We start from the raw sequence: 25,462 nt of genomic DNA, 5'->3' as shown, positions 1-25,462 counted from the left end.
GCTGTACCTGTAGTTCCTTCTGGTAGCTGTACATGAGGCTTAAAACTGCAGATCACACAATACAGGAGGCAGGAACACAAACTACGGTGTTGTAATTGGAAAAGAAAATCAGCCAATAGCTGGCCTTTTCCACTCTGGGTGGGACCGTGATGTGATCTTATGCTGCACATAGCATAAGTCTATAAACAGCAGGGCTCAACGAGAGTGGAAGTTGGTTACCTATCTAAGAAGGTGGTGGTGGTGTACCTGCACTCTACATCAAATGCACACTGTGGGAGCTCTTTCTTGTTCCTCTGCTCCCTCCAATATTTCAAAGTGATCCAATGAAAACTGCCAAAAATGACTGGCCATGGTTTGTCGATGCAGTTTTCAGTTAGTGCTGCAAACACAGACACTACTGTATAATAAAATCTAACACTATAAAACTTGGGCATATATAATGTTTTCATATATGTACATATGTGTCACGATCCGCAGTGGCAGACCGAGTGGAGAGTGTGTGGAGGACTCAGGTGCAGACACAGGCGAAGACACGAAACTGAGTTCAAACGAAAAGCGAGCCTTTATTTTGGCTGATGACATGGGGGTCAAACAAGGCAGAAGCACAGTGACGAAACTAAACTATAACTAAACTGGGAAACTGGTTCTATGATGCCACAGAAAACTATGAATACAAACATGGTGGGTGAGAACACAGACGACGCGACACTGAACACAGCAAGGCTGAGGACTAAATACACACATGAGGTGATCAGGGGAAGTGGAGACACATGGGCACACAGCTGACTAGAATGAAACAATGGCAACACAGGGGAGAGTAAATTAAATGCAGTGAACAAAGAACAGACTCTTTCAAAATAAAACAGGAAACACGGAGACATAGACATGAAACAAACTAGACAACAAGAGCCACACAGACATGACACATAACGGGCAGGCGCACGAACCAGGGAGACCGAGTACAGGGGAAGATGACAGAAACGACAACATGAACTTGGCAACATAAGACACACAGACATAAACACATGAAGGGCAAGGGAGACTTAACACAAGGGTAATACAATAACAAATGACCTAAACAAACAATAAATATCAAAATAGAGTAAAACTCAAAACACTGGGTACCATGACATATATGTACACACACACACACACACACACACATATATGTATTAAAAAGAGAGCTACTTTAACCTCCTTTTACTTTTACCTCCAACAAGGCATTGTGCTTTTTGAAGGCTGGTGTACAGACTGTCGAGTACAACCAGTACAAAGGAAGCGATTGTAGCACCTGGTGATTTGCCAGAAGTAAACAAATGACTTAAATGAGCATGGCTGGAGCACTTGCTAGATGTGCTCTGTATGACAGGAAGATCAGATGGTGAACAGAAATTACTGATTAACTGGTTACTGGTTAAAAAGCTCAACCCAACATGCAATATCCCAGTTTTTCCAGGAAAAACACTGCCTGGGTTCCTACAATATTAATATAATAATTACAATAATTTGGTGAATCTGTTGAAATAAAGTAACACCACCAACAGCATGATATGCAATATCAGTGACACAGTAATAAATCCAGTGACAGCCTAAATCAAACGTGTGGACCAAAGTAGCCTAAATATTATTGAACAATTAGCATTTAAGAATAACTAAACTAACTTAATCTTTGAACTCTTCAGGATATTATCACATAATAATATTGAAAAATATATTTGACCTAAACTGTTTTATCTTGGGTCAAACGTTTGAACCAGCTGCTTAAAGTAACCGTGCCAGTAATTTCCATTCACCATTTTCTCTTCCTGGAGCGCTGCTATCAAGTGCTCCAGCGATGCTTGGTTGAGTTCATTGTTTACATTTGGGTCGCACATCACCAGCTGCTAGTATCTCTTTGTTGCCTGATTGTGCACGATGTTGTGTGTTTGTCTCAAGTGGTGGAACAGAATCGACTGCAGGAGCAGTTTTCTTGCATATTTTGCAAATCACCGTTCTTCATCAGACGTTGTTCAAGTAACTTCCTTTTAGCTACTAAATTGTCATCTGAGACGTAATATGTGGCTCTTGCTGGCAGACATGCTTGGGCTTGTCTCGCTGTTCTGCAAACACAAGGTGTTGCTATGGCAATGATATCTAAATATGACACTTTAAGACACACATTAATATGCCACCACAAGGCTGCCCTTGCTGGCACCCTGTAGCAGCAGATTCACACTTCAAATTGGGCAGTTTTCATTAACAGTAACTGATTGGAAAAGAAGGAAGGAAATGCCCTTTATTTTGCTTGCGGTAAAAGATGCCGCTTCCTGCATGTTGCAATCACTGATAAAGCATCGTTCACTATTTTCTTTTCTATATTGTCAAAAATACCAGAAATATCTAATTTCCTTGAAATATCATCCTATAATTTTGCCCATCCCTGTTTCCCATTTTGAATACTTTAAAATTTCTGCCTTCAAAGACACAAACATATCTCAGTTTGGCACACGCTGTGTCATTGTCTAAATTTCTGGCAAGGTGTGTTGACAACCATGTCTCCCCATTGCAGTCAGTAAGTAACCTTACCTGGTGATGCAAAGGTTGAAGGTTTGAATCTCTAGACTGTAAACAGTGCTGCTCTTCGCACATGGGCGTGTGTTAGGGCAACAGGCACTCACAATCTGCTCGGACTCTGTTTGGAGTACAGTTCCAAGTGTTTCTTTTCTGACTGCTGTAGTTTGTGTCTTTTTGTCATAAAACTCATCAGTTTGCCTTAAATTAAGTCAGACGCACCTTCAGTCAGTCAACTGCTTAAGTATAAAGATGCCTATTAACACTTAACTGTTAAAATGCCACTGAAAAAGTGACAAAGAATTTCACTTTGAACTTGTTTAGAGTGTCAACAACAGCACAGTCTTTGTTATTCTGATGGCTTTGGGATAATTTAGTCTCAAAACAAATCAAATCTCAAAGCAACCTTGAACTTCTTACATGTTAAATCACTTTGTCAAGTTGATGAGATTTCTGTATTTTGTGAGACTCGCTTTTTGGCACATTAAAGATTTCACCTGTTTTCTGAGTTAAAAAAATAATAAACAGCAGGAGGTGTCTTCTAAATAGGAAGACAGTAATATTTGTCAAGAAAGGTGACATTTTCTAGACATTGCTAATAAGTCAAAGACATTCTTCAGCAAAGATGATGACTTAAAAATACTTTGAGACGGATGTGTTTTTCCAAGTAAATCTAAATGTGTCTTTTTTTGTTGATCCAGGTGCTACTTGTTGGATGGGATCTCTAAAGGAGCCTGGCTGAACCGCTCAAGCATCATATTCGCAGGGAATGACAAGTGGTCTGTGGATCCACGTGTGTCCATAGTGTCCAGTGTTGGAGACAAACATGAGTACAGCCTTCAGATACAGAAAGTGGATGTAACTGATGATGGCCTTTACACATGCTCGATTCAGAGTGAGCGTAACCCACGGCCAAAGCTCCTCAACCTCATTGTAAAAGGTGCGTGCAGGCCATGCGTGTTCTTTACTTTGTCTGTGTGTAGCATATGTTCATTAGTATGTATATGTTGGTGATTATCATAACTTACATTGTTCCATTTCCAAGCATGCACGTGTTTCAGTTGTCTGCACATATCTGCAGTTCAATTTTGGTTGTTTAAAATTGGTGCAGAGTTTTCAAGCATTTCAAGCATCACAAAAAGCAAGCTGCAGCTTCCGTCCTGTGCCTTTTTCTGATCTAACACCTTATGTCTTGCTCACAAAGGCAAAGGCTTGAGAAATTGCTTCGGTGACGGGAAACCGACATTTTAAGGTACATTGTATGCCCGCAGGCCATGCAGCAAAAAGCCGGTTGGTTTAAATTACTGGAGGCAAAGTAGCTTTAATCAGGCCTCTCTGGATTTTGTCGCAGCAGGCAAAACAAAAAGAGATCCAATTCTGATAACTTTTAACTACATCCTGCACTTGCTGATATGCTATATATGCACTATGCATTGCTTAGCAGACGATAATGTTGTGAATTTTAGTTTTCGACACAAATGTGCTGGCACTGAGCTTTTTAGAGGTTGTCTGCATTGGGCTTTATCTCGGGCAGCGTGCATTTTTTTAGGGATTTTAATGGGCCCACCCATGTTATGTTTCTTTTCTAGGCTGATGTGAAGATTTCATTAAAAAATGTCTCTCTCTTAATCCTAATATTTATTTCACAACATTGTCTCCTGGCCTACATTCACATTCACACACACACCCCTCGGCAGGTATCAGATTAATTGAAAATGCACAACAAATTATTCTAATTCTGCTTTAAGCCTAGCCAAGGTAAGGATTAATTTATGAAAACATAATGTTGCACACCTCCGCACAAGCAGCACAGTATTAATAGAAGAGGTGAGGGTCAGGAGCACTGAAGTTTGAGCAGTGATATGTGAAATGTGCAAGTGGAAATAGCTCTCCAGCTGGCGTCTCTGTTGTGACATATGGAGAGAGCTTATGAAAATTCTTTTCAGGCATGTGATCCTACCTGCAGTTTGATTTGTTTGTTGTTTCGCCTTTATCCACGTTAAACTGGTACAAGAGCGCTAGGGTTTGGAAAAGAAAAAAAAAGAGTCACATCAATTCACAAACAGCACGGACGGCGCTTCTGTAAACTGCTATCCTGTGAGGTAGCACTTTTCACCGGGGATAAGAAGAATAGTCAAAACAAATCACTGTTTACCTTCTCAGGTGTCCGTCCCTGTTCAACAAGCAGCACAACATGAAAGCAGCGCGCTTTTAAAACAGTCTGTTTCCCCAAATTTCTTAATCTGCTGCCTGTAGTGTGCAAATATTAAACTGTGTGGGCGTAGAGCGGTAACTAAGGTTGGTTTCGAAGGTACAAAGTGGTCTTTGAACAATTGTGCTTGTTTATGTGGTTGGCTGCTGATGAGAGAGCATTCACTGTGCTGCCGTTGAAAAATGGCCTTTGGTTAACAATCCTAACAATCCTGTCGGTTTTAAAGGGTCACAGAATTTAAATGCTATACTCCTGGTACTTTTTTATAGGTCCTTTTTTGGAGGACGGACTCCACCCCATCCCCATCCATTTTCGTGTCAGTCCACAAAGGACAACGTTTCATAGAAAACAGTCTTGGTAGACTTTTCTTTTAGTTGATTGTAACTTTCTGGCAAACCTGCAGACAAAATTGCAGGTAAACATCAGCTATCTGAGTGAAAGTTGTAGGCAAAAACTGAAATCAACAGTGAAGTCCAGGTTTTATTCTTACATATAAGAACACTTGAAAAATATGAGATTTTTTCTGTCAGCGTGATATATTTGGCATCAGTAAATCTCAAACGGAGACAGGATTAGAAGAAAGTGAAAGATCGCACTGACTTTGTGGAGCTGCACCGACACAGCTCTGCTGATCCGTCTGTGCAGGTTAGCATAATAAAGTTACAGCAGGTGGATAGATAGTGGATAGAGCTACAGATTAAATTTAGTGTGTAACCTCCTTCTTGGGCCAGTTGTCGTCACTTTGCTGAAAAACTTTTCTGGTTGAAACTCGGCCTTTCCGATTCTGCTGTCATCACCTTCCTGTTTGTTGTTACCTGCGTCAACTGTGACCACATCACAGCCCCATAACTGTTCATGCTGGCGCTTGACTCCCTGCAGTCTTCTTCTTAATGATGACTGTTATGTGTGCTGAATCAGTGCTGATGTAAAACAGAAGAAGTTGAAGCGTTTTCTCCAGAAAGTCTCATCTTTTCAAGCCGTTGTAGCATCTTCCTGGAATCTGGGAATCTTTGAGCTTCACTGATCTATCAATTAAAAGGTGGGAAATCTGACCTACTCGTACACGCGGGTCTCCACACCAGCCACTACAGCTGCGGCGTGTGCCTCAGGTAATTAAAATTAAAGAGTGCACGGCAAGCTAAAACAACATCACAGAATGGGGCGTGCCACCATTCACAAAGATGACAACAGCAAGCAAAAACAGGTCACTATAATTGGCTGTGCGAATGCAAGCAGAAAAAAACAAGCCCCCTGAAAGTTTGTAGTTCTCCGGGCAGCTCCCCGGTGAGCTGGTACCCTCAGAGTCATGAGAAGTCTTTAGTGCAAATGCACCTTATCTAATTTCTTTTTAATCTCTCATCAAGAAATTGAGCGTCCATAGCCTCACTTATTGTTTGTTAATGCAGATAGGCTCAAACCTTTAATATAAATGCAGAGTTCTATCAGCACTTGTCAACTCCTCAGAGCACCGCAGCGCCTCTGCAGTTATAGCCACTGTGCTATAGCTGAAAGGTCACAGGGGCAAATCCCGCCTCTGCCAATGTGTCCATCAGCAGTCTTGAGCCTTGTTAGCGTTTCCTCAAGTGAAAGCATACACCCCCAGACGCACGCACACACCAACACAAGCACACAGGCATTCGCTTCCTCTCAGCGAATGATGAATTTACTTCTAGAAATGTGTCTGTTCACTTTAAAGAGATTCCTCAAACTGGCCTTGAATACTGATTTTATAAAGTAGATCACATATCGGTAAGGTGGGGCACGAAACACTGTTCTGTATGTCCCTTCCTGTGTAGGTAATAAAAGTGGCCATTGGCATTCAGTTGCCTTTATTAAAGGTTGACGCATCAAACTTTTTCTGAAAAGTACATTTTATGCACTTTTTTTTTAGGAAAAGTCATTTTGAAAAGGCACACAGAAGCTTGAAATTGTATTATATCTGTAAGCTCAGTAATACAGAATGATTGTGCTTCTTATGTTGAACTTTTAGGAGCTGGAATTTCAATGAGATCCATGCAGTAAGATGTGTAATGCAAATTTTTAATGGGGGGGTGCAAATGGGCACTGGTATTAGTAAGACTGCTTGGGGTTAGGTACCAGGAGAGAAAAGGTCAACACATCCCTATAAGTTAGGGCTAATTGCTGGTCAAAAGGTTATAATGAAAGCACCTTTGTCTGGAGGTTATAATAAGAAAATCTCATACTTTTTTTTACACTAACCTATTGTGTTCACATTGTTGAAATTGCCCCATTGAGCAGCCGTTATAAGCAATTCTAGGATTGACTAGAGTGGAGGGAAGAGAGTGAAGACTGCTTTTATTTGCTGATATTCACATGGACAGAACGCACATAGAGTTGCTTTCCCTGTGCTCGGGCCACATTTTACAGGTACACCATGTTTCTGAATATGTATGTGATAAACTGTAATCAGCTGCTTGGCAGGCAGTAATGCGAGCTGCACGACCGTCATGTTTTTGTAGGCGTTGGTTTTCCGAAGAACAGTTTGTAATGGGAATCTTACCAGGGGTGTTGTGGGTCATGGCAGCTCCTCACCACTGGCCATATGGCCACAATCAAACCGAAGCTAATGTGCCAGCTGTCAGCTGCATAATAAGTCTTGGAATGGCTAGAATTCCTGATGGATGTGACATAATGGCTAAGATTTGGCAAAAGTTTGACCTACAAATAGCAACTGTTGTTCGCAAATGTAACATGTTGACCATCAAAGTCAGTGATGTCAGTGCATTATACTCTAAGAACTGCATTTTATTTCACATAAACAATAACGAGGCTGAACAGAAGCTGTTTAACAGAAAGCCTGCAGCTTTGTTAAACCTGTAGTATAGGAGAAAGACTGGGTAGTGATACCAGGAAACAAAAATTTCTGAACGCTATATGAAGGGATGTGGTCACTGTTTCCTTGATGGATGATGAGCAGACGATATAATCATGTGAAAAAGTGTAAAACATGGAGATCCCTAAATGTACTTATGCTGTTATCAGCTTTCAGTAAAGCTTGATGGCGTTTTGATTGTGTTATGTATCTAAATCTGGTGTTGTTGAGTCATCAGGCAAAAGGAGAGACAGCACTGTGTATCTGAGAGGGAGCTGCAGGCAGGAAGTATGCTGAAATACAGATGACTACCTCCAGCTGATGAATGCCGATAGGCATGTCTTTGACAGGTCGCTAGAGCTAGTTAAAAAATTTGGTTCATTACATTGCCAGCCATTCTGTCCCAAAGCATATGTGTGGTCTTCTGGCATCTCTGCGATTTTACACCATATTGTACTTCAGTTCATTTTCTTTGTCAAAACTCTGTGCACTGGGAAACCTTACCTGTCACTGTGTGGTAGTTGTGTACACATGCTTAAGCCCACTCATCGAGAACAGAGGGATTTCTTTACAGATGAGATGTAGCAGAGGAGCCGCTCTGTCATGTTGCAGAGGCTTCTGGGAGCATGCTGTTTTTTTCATCTGCTGAAATGAAAGGGAAGACTTGCTAAGAAAAAAAACAGACACTTTAATCTGAGCTTTTCAGTCCAAGCATGCAACATTTATTAATACCGCAACACAAATGTTACAGTTGACTTAAAAGGATTTCATGGCGTTGGATTTTTTTGGGGTGTTTTTACTTTGCTTGACGGTGCACCATGGAAGAGTAACATGGAAAATTGGAGCAAGAAGGGATTACTGCATGAAAATATGCAATGGTCTCAACTCATTTCAGGTGCATGGTTGGGTCTTTGACTAGTTGATCCGCTGAGCAATTATGCTTATCTGAAATGAATATCTTTGTCTGCAGTGCAGGGAGTGGCTTTCTTGCATCCGGTCATTTACAGTTTTGAAAATGGAGATATTTGAATATTTCACCAAGCTGTGGGGCAGAAAAGACGAATGCTAAAATACAAGCGAGGAACATTTGCCAAAAGTTGGACATTTTTAAGGGACAGCTTGTGATGGAGATGGAAGTAATGTTCAACGCTTCGCTTCATAAATCCTTAAAATTCACCAGTCCCTTAACAATGATGACTTGGCAAATTGAGAACCCACTGAAAGTTTGTAACTTTGATAAATATGTAAAGCTGTTTTTGGAATTGTTCTACTTTTTTTCTTCTTTTTTTAAAAAACTGAATCTCCACGTGTTTCCTTTTTAGTCTTCTCTCTCTCAGCAGAAACCTTTACATTATTTATGGCAATGAAAAATAACGTCAGTTTTATACGAGCGGATGAAGACGGAGGTAAAGACGAGAATTTTTTTCCCTCCTTCTCTGGAGTCGCATCCCTCGGGATTTCTCCTCACCTGAACCTACGGCACCAGGAATCTCTAGTTATCGTCACGCTTCTTAATGCATGAATCACATGCTGCTCTATTAGAGGCTAGAGGTGGGATATGACTTTGCTGTCTTCTCTAAGAATCATTTAATCTCAGTGTGACATTTATCCCCCTCAGAGACCTTATGTCACCTCAGCAAATTAGACATTTGCATCTGTGCCCCTCCCACCCCCCATAGCTTTTTTGCAAACGGCACCCCTGAGAGGTGGGTGGAAAAAATGTTCAGAATGCACTATTGCACTGGCATTACAGCTCAGAAACACACAACGCCGAGGGCACTGTCTCGGCACCATATTTTCTCTTTGTTGTCATTGCACATGGAGTAAGCTCAGTGTGCCAAAACAAAAATAGGAAGATGAGAGGACTGCGGGTCTGTCGGATGCAGAGAAGCATATTCATATTCCACAGAGTGATGCAAAGATTAAACTCAGCTCAACTCCAGATCTACTTTTTTTTTTTTAAATTGAAATCACAACAACAGTCCTCTGAAGGTGCCAGTGCCCGCTCGCCCTCTCTCTCTCACGTAATCTCAGCCAAAAGCAGTGATCATAAGGCCACAGGGGGTCTGCTAAATTACTAAAGGGTCCCTGTTTTCCTCCAGGTACTTTTGGCACAGGTGCCGAGCAGTTAGACCATTCTTCAAATACTCGACTTAACAAGATTAAACCAAATGGGCTCTGCCTTGTGGCTGTGCACTGATTATTGAGTAAATGCGAAATGCTCTGACCATGAAGTAACTAGTTCATGTGAACCCTGCTGTTCTTCCTCGTCTGCATATTCTCCTCTCTCCATCCCGCTTACACTAACCTAGCAGCAATCCCCCCCGAACAGCATCTGATGCAGGATACTGAAAGATTGGGATCAGGCCCAGCCCGCCCCTTCTGTACATCACATAACCGGCCTCCTCCTCAGCCGCCATTCTATTCCTCGCTCTCGGTTAATTAAGATTGTAGATGTGATAATGCATTAAATATGCACAGCACCTCTCATCTAAGAATATCTTGTCACAGCGAGGAAGGGGAAAGAAGCATACTTCCTTTCACCATCAGTAGCTGCTCACACAGGCATTGGAAATGCATTTCAAGGTTTCATCACCATGAATTTGTTAAGAGAAATCTTGTTCACATAATGCAGTATGTCTAAAGATATAGGATTTCATGTGGGATTTTACATGTTGCCCCGGCGTGGTGTATTGCTTCGTAGGGGTTAACGTTTTTCAAAAAATGTGAGCAGTAATCCTGTATGTGATGAAAATGCTTTGGACATTAATATGGATCAAAGCGGATCCACAGTGAAAAGTCGCCCACGCCCATGGAGTGAGTCAGCCTGGAAAGAGTGTTTCACAGCGAGAAGAGAAATGGAGGGTTAAACCTCCGGTTGCAGCTCCTCTCTTTAATGTCAGCGCAGAAGCAGTGTGTAATTACACGGCATAAAAAGACCAAGCAAATCGCAGTTTATTCGTAATGTGCTATGATTCTGTCAGTCTCATTAATTGTTGGGTGCTTTTAAAAAAAAAGATTTCATTTTCTCGTGACCTGAGCCCGAAAATACAGTCCTGTCAAGCATCGCTAAAGCACCTCTGTGACAAAATCCACACAACGAATGCCTTTGCGTTGCCATTTCTCCTTCACTGACTGTCACAAACTCCACTTGAGTATTAGTGACATCGATGTTATAAAATTTACACGTAATTGCAACCTAGCTCTACTTTGCTCTTGATTCAATTTCAAACAGATTGCTCCCAGTGCACATATTGGTTAAACAATTTTCATTTTAAACTCGATGTCAAGTAGCTTAAAAAGTAAAAAAAGTTAACTTCTGCATATTTCAGTGAAACTGAAACACGGCGGGACATTTTGTCAATAGTCGATGCAGCTTACCTGAAGATTAAACTGAATGCTGCTATTAGATTAGACATTTACTCTAATAGTCTACAAGCGTTACAAGGAATGAACAATCAGAGGAGTAATTTTCCTGTATAAGCAGTCATTTCAGCCGATAAGGACAGAAATGCAGCTTTTTTATTTTTAAATGAGTAATAAACATTATCTTTCTCTCTGTGTGCGTTGGACTCAACCTGCAGTTTTCCCAGAATTTGATTGTATCATCTGACAGTCATGTAATCCCAGTGTTTCTCCAGTGACTAAAACTTTCTTGTCAAACAGTTGCATGTATTATATCATAGAGGAAGATAAACTCACCGGTAAATTTAAACACTGCTAATATCAGGTTGGACCCTCCTTTTGCCTTCAGAAATGCCTTAGTTCTTCATTGCATAGATTCAACAAGGTGTCCAAAACATTCCTCAGAGATTTTGGTCCATTTTGAGATGATAGCTTCACCCACTGCCTGCAAATCTATGATGCAAATCTCCTGCACCGCCACATTCTAGAGATGCTCTGCCGCACCAAGATCTGGCGACTGTGGAGGCCATTTGAGTACAGTGAACTCAAAAGAGCTTTACTATGAAGCTCATAAGATAACTCTAGGTACAGGAATACAAGTATACTAGGAATACTAATACACTAGGAATGCCAGGAACTCTGAATTTACTTCACAAAGGGGAAACGGGACACTAGGGCTGTATCCCAATTCAGGGTCTGCAGCCTTAAAGGCCGCATTTTAAGGCCGATTACGTCACAGCGACGCGACGAAGGCTGTCCCAATTCGAAGGCTGCTCGAAATGCGGCCCTCAAATGCGTCCTTCATTTCCCTGAATTTTAAGGATGTGGCGGTGTAGACTTCGTGGCCCAACATATCCCAGAATGCATAGCGCGGCGGTGGGTGTGGATAATTTTGCCAAAAAAAACGGCGGATGAGGGGCGGCCGAAGAGTAAACTTTAAGTAAGTACTGAATATTATGTCACTTATTTATGTGCAAATGTTTACTAACGAAGAACATTAAAACATTACTGTTGGCCGCATGTCGGCAAAGTTATGTGACATTAGTGACGTTTGTACTAACTTGGTTTTAAAGCCTTTACTTTAAAATATACGCTGTTCAATAGCTGAGCTTAATCTTACAGAGAATGATCAAAGCTCATGTAGAAACAAATAAACAAATGAACAAATGATTTTCTCCTTCATTTCTGTCAAACAAAGCTGTATGAAATGTTTCTAGTTGTTAGTATCATGGTTGCTAGGCAACCTGGGCAGCGCAACGGATGCTAGACCGTCCCATTTCACAAGCCTCGCACCTCCGGCCTTAGCGGTCTTTAAGTACGTGGCCCTTGAGGATCGTTGAGACTGCGTACTTTAAGGCTGCAGACCCTGAATTGGGATACAGCCTAGGAAGACACAAAGCATGGGAACCATGAGGGAGATCATGATAAAGGATATAGAGACAAGATGTCAAGGTAACTGGCAACAGGTGGAAAACATGGCTGAACAGAATCTGTCTAAGGAGACAGAGAAAGTGAAGCTGAACATGATATAATGGGACAAGGACCCAGGAGTAAAAGAGGAAGTAATTAACACAGGGGCCAGAACTTAGACATACTAACTTGACAGAACTAAACGGGGAACCCAGACAACCGGCGACGCAGGACACGGAGACAACCCAGACACAGAGATAAAACTAGGGAGGCAGAGGGACACAAAGGGAACCAAGGACAAGACTGAGTTCCCAAAGTACTACAAAAATAAGAAACAACATAAAAACTAAGCAAACCAGGAATCTCATTATATCGAAACCACTGAAGTAGAGAGTCCAAGAACTCTGGAAGCTGGAAAAACAGACGTAGGGCCATGACATACACAGGTAGGCTATAGAGTTAAGCGCGGTCAGTTGAACTTTGACCGCTGCGCTCTGTGTCACGCCTTCGCATGACCAATAGAAACAAAGCCTACTGTACAGCTGCGCTAAGCTCAAGCACACGTTGAAGGAAAACATTCTGTGATTATCTGTGAACTGGTTTACGTGCATATAGAGGGACTTCCAGTCTTTGCGTAAGTCATTCCTTTCAACAGCTGCGGGGACCTCGGGAGGAAAGCAGTGTTGTGGGAACGACACACTCTTCACTACTAAGGTATAACAATGTATATAAAGCAATGTGGAGACCAATGCCGAGCATTTTATAGCTGTAGTGTGTTACACTTGATGTTTTTAGTTACATTAACCAAAGTTACATTTTAGCTGAGCTAGAATTACTGTTACAACTAGAAATTTTATTAAGATAAAATTAGATTTTAATTTAAAAAAAGATCAATTACACTGAGATTATTGATTTATCTAGTTTTATCTAGTTTTAGATGAAAGACTTGGAAGACTGAAAGACTGCTCTTGTTGCATGATGATTGCTATCAAAGTGGAAAACAGACACTTTGACAGCATTACTGCAATAGCTTCTAATGCCTGTGAAAAGATGTTCTATGAACAGGGAATAGTGAATCAGCATCAGCTGGAATAACTGAGTATCAAGGGCCTCAGTGGAATAATAATGCACTGAAACAATGTGGCTGCCATTTATATTGCAGGGGAGAGAATATGAGTGCGTCTAAAGGAACAGATTTGCCATTATGGCCCCTGACATTTAGTTAGCCACCAATCATTGCACGTTTGTGTGTGTGTGTGTGTCTCTGTGTGGGTGTCTGTGTTTGTGAATTTTTATCTAAGCTCTTGTAAATTTCTCTCATCACGAGGTGTTTGCATGCATGCAGCAATATATATTTGTACAACTGCATGCACATGTGCGCGTGTGTGTAGTTGGTTGTGCATCTGCGTGAGCCTAAAGTGAATCCTCATTACGAAAATGGCTGATATTAGGCATTGTTAATTAAAATGAGTGAGGTTAAAGGTCAGCCGCTCAGCTCTCACGTCTGTCTTCTCTAGAGAATAGAGAATAGAGGCAGCTTGAGTGGAGAAAACTTTCATTTGGAGCCTTGAACGGTATTCACAGGTAAAAGAGCTTAACATGAAATTTGCCTCCACATTGTCACCTTTTACGTCTGTAAATACCTCAAAATTACATTCCACGTGATCTATTATGTAAAAATGTAATTGCCTTGTGCATGCTGGTTTTATTTTATTAACAATAAAAAATGGAGTGATGTTTATTTTTATACTTTTGTACTTTGAAATGTATGCGCTGTATGGCTTTATTCTCCAGATTATAGTAATGGGTTTGTTTCCACCGAAAACCACAGAATGTAGAGTTACTCCCCGTGAATTTTCTTGGATGGTGTCCCACTTCAATTATCCTCTGGTTTTTTTTCATGTGTTCTCTGCATGCCTGTACTCGTGGATAACATTAGATTAATGGGCAGGAAAAATAAATCTCTGCTGTCACTCATTGTTGCCGATAGCCATAAATATTCAATAAATTACCTCGAGTCGTGAAAGTGCACAGACACTCCAGCTTAGATAACACTCGGCTTATACCGTTAATGCCGGGAAGGCCAAAATTGTTTAAAAAAGAGTCGAGCATGTGAGTCAACATGCATAAGATGTATAATTTAATTAAAATATAATAGAAATAACTTGAAAAGTGATTTAATGAATCATGGGTAGCTGTAGCTTCTTAAATCAAAGCTTTATTTACTTCAGGTAAAGCGGGAACTTGGCCTTTATTTGAACCAAGACCTAATTAGGTTTTAATTCCAGTTTCCTGTCTTTTAACTGTTAATTGTGTCTTATTCAAGTAAAAAGCCTCGCTGTTAACTCTCAGTGCCTTTTTTCTTTAATTAGCCTTTTTTTTTTAAACTTCATGTCTGGCTGTTGTCATGGTGAGTTCGACATGTTTTACATTGTCACAGCATTTGTGTTGGAACAATATAGGCATACCACGCCAGAAGAATTAGCAGAATGAATTCCCCATTATGTTTCCACATCGTCATCTCGTTTGATGCGGGTGATGTTGTTCATCTTGTATTTGTCTCATTAGGTGCAATAAAATCATGATTTAAGACTTCTGAGAACCTTTGAGTTTGTTGAGTTGTCAAAATTAGTCACTTGTTGTTGTCTTCTCGTGCTGTTTTTCTTTTCTTTTTTAAATTTTGTCTGTGACACATTCTTATTCCCGCTTACACACCTCAGATTAGTCTGGTTGTTTTTTCCAGTGCAGGAAGGAGGGATTAATGATCAAATAAAAAGCAGTTAGATGTAAGAAAAGGTCTTGTATGAATGTGAGAATGAGACATGTAGAGTAATCCATTTACTGTTGTGATGTCCTAAATAATTAAACTTGACCCCACCTGCAAGTAGTTCGTATTAAGTGCTGATCAGTGTTTACTCTGTCAGTAGTTTAGAAAACAGACAAACCAAATAACGATAAATCAGGGACACATTTTACTACTGTGACCAACTGTGGTGATGACAGGGAGGCACGGAGAGATGACAATCGACACAGTAGAACCAGTAACTGCAGAGCAGAAACAGAGATACCTGCAGGAAGTCGAGCAGGAAGTTGAGCAGTCGAGTCCTGGTCCTGCTCGACTAAAACACGATCAGGGAAACAATAAGTAATCAATAAAACTTACTAGAAACTATTTTAACGTGGTTCCAAATATGACTTTTGTTGGCTTTTTCTACCTGACTGATCTTCGGTAGAACAGAGGGATTTGGACTTTTGTGATGACTGTTTTTCTTTTGGTTTGTTTAAAATTCATACGTAGTCAAGGACACATTTCTAAATTGATCATGAAAATGATTTTGAGTTTCATTTTTTTTTTTAAATGTAAACCCTGATTGCTTTTCAAATGAAAATGTCTATTTCATTTTCATGAGCATACATTACCCAGTCCTTGCCCAGTTTTTCCTGCCACATGTCGTCTGATTTGAACTTTTGAATTGTGAACATGCGTGCTACTCTGGCATCATTCTCCCTCTAAGCCTGACTGACTGTTCACACAGTCAGTCAGGCTTAGAAGTGTCAGCCCATGGCTTTTGTGGTGTTAAACATTTGGTTCTCAGAGGTGTAAATCACAACAGAAATAAGAATTCTCTCACTTGTGTGTGGATCCAAGCGTGCTTGTCCTCTAGGCTGTGTTTATCATACAGCATAACCTTCATCAATGGTGGGATGGCTGTGAAACTGATTTGCTGGGGGGGAAACACTGGCAGACATCTCAGAGATATACTGGCCCTAATTGGGCAGATAAATATCACAGGCTGCGCTCTCTGGCCTTACAGCACTGTTGCATACATCACCCTGAATGTAAACTGACCACCAGCAGTGGGGTGCCGCCCGCCTGTCTCGTCCGCGAGATTTATCTTCTGCCCAAAGTGCAATTAAAGAGCAGGGAGAGATTTCCTCTTTGTTGGCTTCCTTGACTACTAGCTGTCGTAGAAGTCTGGTCACAGAGACCCTCCGTCTTTGTTAGATTCAACGAGCCCTCCAACTAAGCGACTGCATCAGACCTTTTTTTCCTTACTGTCTCAAAGAATCACATTTTCGACATGCAGGATTGTTCCACTTTTAAGAGACCACCCCTCGTTTTCCACCAGGAGACTGAAGTCGAAATTCTGTTTAGGACTCCAGGAAAGTGTTGCTTAATATTTTCATTTCACTCTGCTTAGTCAGGTGTAGGACCAAAGTTATTTGGTCAGGAAAACATATGGTTTAGGTCAAAATCCACTCAAGGATAAGAATGTTTTAGAAAGTCTATGCACACATTTTAGACAGACAGACAGACAGACAGATAGATAGATAGATAGAAAATTCCTCAGCAGCTCACATAAACACATATACACATATCTAACAGAACAAATTTGCTACACCAATGTACAGAAAAAAATAGAAACAGATGTTAAAAGAGCTGTGTATTGTAATGTAGCCTCCTCACTGCCATACAATAAATAGCCGTGGACTTTGGTAGTTTATCCCCAAAATAAATATTAAACTTAAATAAGTAAAATAATCTTAAGATGATAAAAATAATCATCAGTTCACTACTGTAGTGCAATGAAAATCTACGCACTAGATTTATACATGCTTGAATTACAGTAGCTATGTACTAGTAGTCTAACCATGACATTCAGCCTACATGTTCTGGATACTGCAGCATTCATCTGTAGTGGCCTGACACATGATGTATTATCATAGACACAAAAACAGGCAAATCAGAGGTGGGATGCTTATTTAAAATGATCAGAGTCCTGGTGTTCTGTATTAACATCTTTATCTTTCGAGACTAACAGCGTAAACAAATAGCAGGAACTGACATCTGTATTCGGCAAAGTAGCTGATAGTTTTTAATAATGAGCAATTTATTGAATATTCATGACTTTGGCCTTTCCAAAGCTCTCACTGGACAGGAATTGCCCTGTATTACCTACGTGTTTTTTAATCCAAATCTCCCTTTACCAACCCATGGGGACGACTGTGGAGAAAAGCAGTTGATACAGGAGCACCATCAGAATGAATGGAGCACACACAGATAATACACATGCTGTATGCAGACACTGAAAGTGTCTGCACACAGATAATACACATGCTGTATGCAGACACTTTCAGTGTTTGTGGTTGTGCACAGATGTGCATAATACATAGATGCACCCCCCACACACACACAAACTCTGAGAGTAATCACTAATCCTCTTATGCACTTGAACCTTGAATTGTTTTGGCAGCCGATGCTATTTATCACGGACTTATATGACTCACCAATGAGAGGAATAAATCATGACTGAGGGAGACAGAAGGAGAGGAAGTGAGTTTGACAAACAATCCATGAGTGCGTTTCGACGCGATTCCAACTTTCCCGGACAGTTCATCGCACTTCATGAAAATGTAGATTTCTTTTCCTCCACATGGCCCAGTCACAGGGATACGTAGCAATATTTCACAGTAATTGCACTACAAATGGACAAACAAAGGCAGGGCAGTGCGTATTGCTTTGATGGTTAAGGGTCTTCCAGAAGCCCAGTGGAGATTATGTTAATGTGTTCAAAGACGCTCATCAGAACTCTCAAGGGCACTCTGACAAGTATGATGAAAAGCACAGAAAGGCATCTTAAATTTAGATTCACTGAGAAACTGGGTAGTTGAAAAACAGCATCTCTAAAATCTCACACACAAGACAATGTTCGGTATCAGCGATCATTTTATGTATCTACTCCCTGAGATGTAAGGGCTATAGACGAAAACTACAGCTGCTTGGCGTTATTTTAACAGGGTTGGTATTTTGCATCTTAAAGCTACAGTGTGTACAATCTCACCACTAGATGTCAGTATATTGCAGGTTGCAGTCAACTGAATTCCGTTTTCTTCACAATCCTAGCTACGGTGGATGTTGTAGGACAAGCAGTTCTGGCCACCATTCATCTTTAGTGAGTTTAAACTATCGGTCAGTATTTTATCTCACCTGGCGCCCATGTGTTCACTATAGAGGAGGCCGTGAAAGTTTGTAAAAGGAGTCTTGATACGAGTCTGATGACAGAGAAACGGAGGTGAGCCGATGTTTTTACCCCCGTTAGCCGACATTAGGACCTGCTGTTCTTGCAATGTCATTCTGTCATTTTTGCAATGTGAAATTTAATAAAACTGTTTTTCAAAAGCAATTAGGACACATTAGGACTTTCAGGACACTCAGCCTAACGTTAGCTGGCATAATGTTAGTTTATAACCAGCTGTTGTTGTTTTTTAGCTAGCTCACTGTCAGCTGCACTGGGACAGGAGGGTCGCACGTCTGATCTGCTGACAGTAACTAAGTGTAACAATGTCAGGAACAAATAAGCATGTTTATGAATGTTTTTGTGTGTTAGAGCCCTGAATTCAGTTCAGGTGATAAGGCTTGAGGTGAGGAGGAAGCGGATGAGGTGAAAAAGAGGAAGGAGGAGGAGAAAGTCATAATGAGCTAGATGATTAAATGTTAAATGGTCATATACAACTGAAAGAGCTGTTTGTGATCTGTAAATTAAAAGTAACTCACTTGGCCTATATGTTTGTAGCCGGTCTCTAGCCAGATACATACAAGGCGATTGTGAAGAATGGCCATCTCTGACACTGTACTCAAGGTGGTGGCTTCATGTGAATGAAGTTTATGGGAATGCATCAATTTAATAGAAAACGTAATTACACAATAATTTTTATGAGTACAGCATTTTTGTTTTCTATTAAATAACTACTTTTAACTAATAATCCACAATTTTTTTCATAAATAATGAAACACAAAGACCTACTGATGAGCAACGGGCCATTAAAGAGCAGATCCAAACACCCACTGAGCTCAGCTCTTTTGTTATGACTGTGTGTGTGCTAGCTGCAAACTGCTTTCTCCCCATTAATCAAGACCCAGGCTCTAAAGGTTGAACTTTGACCTTTAGGATCAGTGACAGATGGAGGCCAAGATTGTGTCCCATCACATTATTAGTTCATACACACAAGCTAAGAGTTGAGATGCACCCATAGCAGTGGTCATTTAATCCCTGGCTCACATTTTGCAGCCTGAAAGCTGCATGCCCTCTCACAGTCTCTCTGTTTATTTGTGACAATAAACTATTTAAGGGGCCTGTGAGTAGCCACACCAATCAGAGATGCAGCTAATTGAAAAACCAGCAATCATCCTTGAGATTTAAGTGTCCCACATGTAGAGGAATTTTGTTTATAAGCAAGATGCTGTGGCTTTAAAGACGCTGATTAGCATGAATAAATTAGATAGCTTATCTTTGAATTACATAGCCAGTGCAGCTCCCCCATTGAAGATTAATTGCCTCTCACAAGGTATTTCGAAAAGTTCATTTTCATCAATTGATTTCCCTTAATTCACGAATTCCCCAGAAGTGCATGAAATTGGTAACAAGCTCTCCATAATCACGCTTTGTGCATCGTTAACCTCACTGGCAATTACTCATCATATGTATTGGTTGTGACATTTGCGGAAGCATGTTATTTTTGCACCATTAGGTCATGACAGGAATATTATCATAAAGTTATGGCTAATTACAAGTTGAATAGAAACGGTGTCTATAGTTTCCTCACATTGCTGTTCTCAGCATGTTTGATTTTACTTTCACAATTGTATTCTTTTTGTCTTTTATCGCCTTGATCATCTCACTAGCTCCCAAATTAATGACTCGTGTGTTATTAGAATAAATACACACAGTTTGCATGAAATACTGATAAAGTCTCAACTTCAACCTCCTGATAACAGAGGTCGTTCTGTCTAATAACACACCTTCGACGTGGTGAAAATTGTTTCGCTCTATGACTCCGGCGACGTCCATATATTACAAGTACATTTTGGAGGCTTGAGGTAGAATTGTCCAATGTTTGTCCGATTCTTTCTTTTTCTCCAAGGCTACCATCGCCTCACCAGTGTGTTATTGTTACCACGGTATTGGGGTCATTTCTGTTTCAGTCACACACGAATGATGCCTCGAAGGGAAAAAGTGGGCCACTGACATAAACTGAGAGGAAAAAAATAATAACTTCAGGCTTGCAACTAAAGTAATTGGCATAGATTTCACTGTGAGAATGTATGCCAGCTGCATTAACAGTGATCCAGTTATGTGTAGGTGCTTACTGAGAGTCAGCAACAAAACACAACCAGGCCACATCGACGTGAAAGACACTATCTGCTATACATGTAGTAGAAAGTGCACCTATGTTACAAAATACTCGACTTGTGTTTGTTTCACACATGCCAGCTTCTATCTGTATAGTGTCGCTACTGACATACAGTAAGTCATCATACTGTACCGCCATTATACACTGTCACCAGGCCCTCAAGCGAATTCGTGCAGTACATTAATCGGGTAAATCACTGGATTCATCATACTTAATGATACCATTATGGAATAATGTTCATCATCTAATGTGCACTTGCCAGGAATCTATTTGTGTCTTCAGCTATTTGCTGTGTGCTGCAGCTCCTAACGTCCTAATCCTTTATTAACCTGCCCAACATCGTAGCCACGAGGAGATCTTAGAATATGAAGAGATGCCAAAAACAGACAAGCAATAAGGGATGATGAGGTTTTATGTCTTGGTACTGCCATTCCACCAGTTAGTCCACCTCCTCAATTGCTGCTGGGCTCAAATAAATGGAAAGAAAAAGAAAACATCTCTTTTTCGGGACGTTTTTATTGCTTTTTATTATTGCCGTATGGCTGAGCGTGTGTTTTTGCTTTATTTTTTTCTGTTGAAAATTATTGAGATTGATATGTTTAATAACACTATGGGAGTTGATATTGAAGCTAAAACTAAAGCTACTTTCAAAGTTTATAGGATTGGAGTCACGTATGGTATAACATTTGTTTAAAAGCACACAGTGCAAGCCTGTGGCACACACAAAGGTACAAACACACTAAAAAAGAATGGCATTAAACTGTCATTATCCTAGGAATCCATTTAAAACAGACTGAGGCAGGTTTTTTGTGTCGTTGTTGTAATTCAAGTGGTCTGCATTTTCACTTGGATGTTTTTACAGACTTTATAAAATCCATGTACCCCATTGCATCATGGGGTAGATGGGACAAGGGTGTGTGTTCCTGTGAGGGATGGGCAAAACACAGGGAACTATTTCAAGTTCACAGGGAACTATTTGATTACCTTTGACCCCAAACTGCTCAAGTTCTTGCAGAATTCTGACATGCTAGCTTTGAGGGCTGTCGTTTATGCCTGACCTTGTGTTCATGTATTATTTGACGACTTTTTTTTAACAGCAGTAGTTGTCTTTGACTCTACATATTTGTCCTGCGTATCTAATCTTGCTGAGTCGGACACATTTTATTGTACGCCTCGTAGTTATAGTCCTAAACTTAATGACGACTTCTCGATATTCGATAGTCATTTCTAGTTCTTGTTGGCTGATCTGCAAGTGCATTCCCTTCAGATGAGATGCTGGATTTCATTAGCCAGAGTGTCCGTGTAGGTTCTCGGGCTCTCGTGTCATGGTAGTCTGAAGAGCTTGAGTTGAAAGCAACTGGACTTCTTTTTTAGGTTCATGAAGACATTTCAACTCTCATCTGAGAGGCTTCTTCAGCATTGAAGGCTAACTGAACACTGGCCAGACTCTTTAAAAAAAGAAATAGGAGCAGTAGAGTAAGTGAAGAGCCTCCAACACTGCCACTGCTGAAAAACACAAATCCAGTAGAATAAATAAATAAAAACATCCCATACATACATTTATTTAATAATCTAAAAGAGACAGTGCCTCTATCGACCAGCACTGTGCATGACCTTCTTCACAGTTAAATTTCATGTTAAAGTAGTGCTGAAAAGTAGTACAGCTTCTTGTGCAGAATAGCTTCTTTTCATTTTACTAATTTCAATAATTCATAGGTTTGGTCTTATGGTGAGGACCCATTCAGACTGTTCATACTTAATTTGGGGATATAAAATTAAAAATCTTTTCTAAACTATGTGTGACAGCAAAACGTTTAAAAAAAAGGGACCCAGATGACCCATTTCCCGTGCTGCCCTTTCAATCTGAGAAGTCCTCATTCACCTGCCAGCTGAAGAACCAATGACAGACGTGTAGGAAAACAATTCATCACAGCTGAGTAGAGCATCCCCATTGGCACTGAAGCTTGCACCAACCCTTTAGATGGTGGAAAGCCTTATTTAATGATGGAAAATCCTGCAGTAAAATTTGTTTATTCCAGCACTGGCAGTCACTGTAGTTGTCACACTTGGCCTCAGCCAAGGCAGACTTAGGTAATATTTAGCTTCATAAAAAGCTGGATTGTATATATATATATGGATGTATATGCTGCTGCTCATTAGGCTGAAGGAACGAAGAACAGAGAAGGGAGACTGGCAAGAGGACAACTTTACTTTGAAATTATACCATTTTCCTTTCTTTATGCATACTGCACCTTCAGTATCTATCAACTCTGATTTATTAGACATGCTTTTTAAGATTTGTGTATAATACATTAAAAATCAACTAATTGATTCTGAGGGCCTTTAAATGATGATGTTACACATGAGGCACTTATCCCTATGGGAACAAACATGATAGGTTGTGTGGTCGAGCCTTTTCCTTACACTAAAGTTATTTTTTCTTCTCTCAAAAGCAGCAGGAAAAATGTCATATCAAATAGTGACATGTTTCTCTTTCTGTTTGGATGAACTTTCCCCGAAGTTAAGTGTTACAAATTATCTGTGAATGCTTTATGACACTGCAAATGGAGGTAATCCCTTTGCGTAATATAATCTGTCACTGTTTATGTTTAGTCTCCGTGTCTGACACCTAATTAACAGAGTGGAAGGGTTTTTTTTTTTGCTGCATGCTTTGGGGAAATGTAATTGAAAACCTTCAGGAATAGCTGTCACATTATAGAGGTATATATTACATCCAAGAAACTTCAGTATACTTTTATGGGGTTTATGTTTCATTATTAAGTTTGGGGAAATTTGGGAGCAGGTAATTTTAGAGTTTTAAAAACATATTTTAAGATTTCCCTGTCATTGTATAGAGTAAATCTTCCCCTAATTCACTTCCAAATTTCTTCAGGCCAATGATTAAAAAAAGGTGTCCTCCAATGAAAGAGCCTCTCTGTTTCTGTAAGATTATTACATTGCGTTGTCTTGAGCAGTCACAACATCTTCATCTATTTCAACACTGGCAGTGGAAAATAAAGGATGGCACTCTTTTCCTTCTTGCCTGTCCTTCCCTCTCTTTCCCTCTTTCTCTCAGCTTCCTGTGACTCATCGCCCGTGCTGCCGTCCATTACAGCTAGTGGCCAGGGTTCCCCTCTGTGCTCTAATTGGAAAGCTTGATGGCAGTAGGTTTAGCCAGTAATTGGGTCCTGCAATTTAGTAGCAGAAGTCATCGTGGAAAGGCCTGTCAGAACTCATGGAAGAGCCCAGTAGCGTGCATCCCGCTTCTCAGCCCCAGATGAAAACCCCCGTGTTATAATAGTGCAGCTGTAAGCATTTCCGTAATTCAAGGTGGCGTCATTACAGTTTTATTTATTCACCTGAGGCATCTGCTAGGAGGGAGATGATGCCACCCAGATCAGCTGTGGCAGCTTGTGCTCAGCACCTCCCGCAGGGCTAGAGAAGGGAAATTAGAGAGGAATGGGCAAACATGACAATCATAGCATCGTTAATGAATTAGCGCCTAAAGAAAACAACAAGCTGGTGATGTTGGTATCGAGGGAAGGGTTATATTGTTCTGCTGTTGAAGGGGTCGCACAGTCATGACTGTTTCTGATGTTAGAGTTGGAGGAGGTGGAAAAGGGATGATACGGAGCACTCAGAGAGAGGCACCCAGGGAACAGTAACAGTACCAAACTTCACAGGCTTTCAATGTGTTAACCAAGAATTTAACAACTAAGAATTCCAGCGACGTCTTATCTCAGCAGGGAGGAACTTTTATATGAATGTCCACCTTAGTTTTGACTAGTTTTCCTCTAACCAGCTTTGAGCAAGTGGTTGTATTTTTTATTTATGTTGAACATAGCACATGAAACAAATAAAATCATAGAACTTAATGTTGCATTCACAGGGGGAGGATGATGTGTGCATTATATATACAAAAAAACCCAACTGGATTTATAATAATTATATATTTTTTAAATATATAGCTTTTGTAATTGCTGTGACGTTGTTGCAAAACTTTGTTCAGCGGGCCCGACCTTTTAAGGACGAGTTACAGTACATATATACATACACTGTGATCAGTATAGTAAGATTTATCTTTACTTCCATGTCACTGAGTTAAGTTTTCTACAGTTAGAAGCGGCTACCGCGTTATTCTGAAATAGAGGGAAGGGATTTTCAGAAAATCTTCAAACTCATCAGCGGTGTTTTAACCTGTCTTTTAAACCATGATGTGCTATGGCTGGTCATGTTACCTTGGAGTAACTGCGTTATAGTGTTGTGAAAACGAGATGAAATTAATCACCTCCAGCACACTGGCTGCCATTACTAAGTGTTGATTGGGTCAAGGTATTGACGATTCTGGCTTCTGAAGTGTTGGACTAACATTGTAAGAGCACCTTGATACTGCCGCTTACATTCGATATAATGCCTGAAGAATCCGTGGTGTCATTTTACCTCAGAGAGGAAGATCGCCATCACTGCTGTTGCCCGAGGAGGCTTTTAGTTCTTTTTGTGTAAATAATAAAGATAGAAATGTAGAAAATTCTCACTGTGGTTGGATGCTGTATTTCTGAATGCACATTTTTGCACCATATTTCTCCATTACTATGTTATGAGACATCTATTGTGCTGTAAAATAAGATAATGGTAGACCATAACACATTCCAATCATTAACCTCACTGGATGCTTACGTTTGTGCTGATTTGGAGCAGCCAAGTAGTCGTGGGACTGGGACCCATAATATATGTCCAGTTTAATTCCTGCTGACTGGAGCTTTACTACATGTCATTTGCTGCTTTTTAATGGCCAGCAACTCTTTTGGTTGCACAAACACTTCAGTTGAGCAGGGAAATTGTCCCTTTTGTGACATTCT

The 25,462-nt window shown here is 40.4% G+C and overlaps 1 protein-coding gene across 2 annotated transcripts in view; it reads left to right on the top strand.

Annotated features, from left to right (window-relative positions):
• The window catches only part of negr1 (neuronal growth regulator 1), a 178,014-nt gene that overhangs the window by 56,248 nt on the left and 96,304 nt on the right, over positions 1-25,462 (top strand). For both annotated transcript variants that reach the window (XM_084953027.1, XM_084953029.1), the window contains exon 2: positions 3,252-3,490. In XM_084953027.1, coding sequence (XP_084809153.1) covers positions 3,252-3,490 — 239 coding nt within the window. The remainder of the gene's footprint in view (positions 1-3,251; positions 3,491-25,462) is intronic.

The sequence above is a fragment of the Perissodus microlepis genome, chromosome 15 (assembly GCF_051167445.1).
Source record: "Perissodus microlepis isolate ML-2025 ecotype Zambia chromosome 15, ASM5116744v1, whole genome shotgun sequence".
Classification (NCBI taxonomy): Eukaryota; Metazoa; Chordata; class Actinopteri; order Cichliformes; family Cichlidae; genus Perissodus; species Perissodus microlepis.
This window is presented reverse-complemented; position numbering and strand designations above follow the sequence as displayed.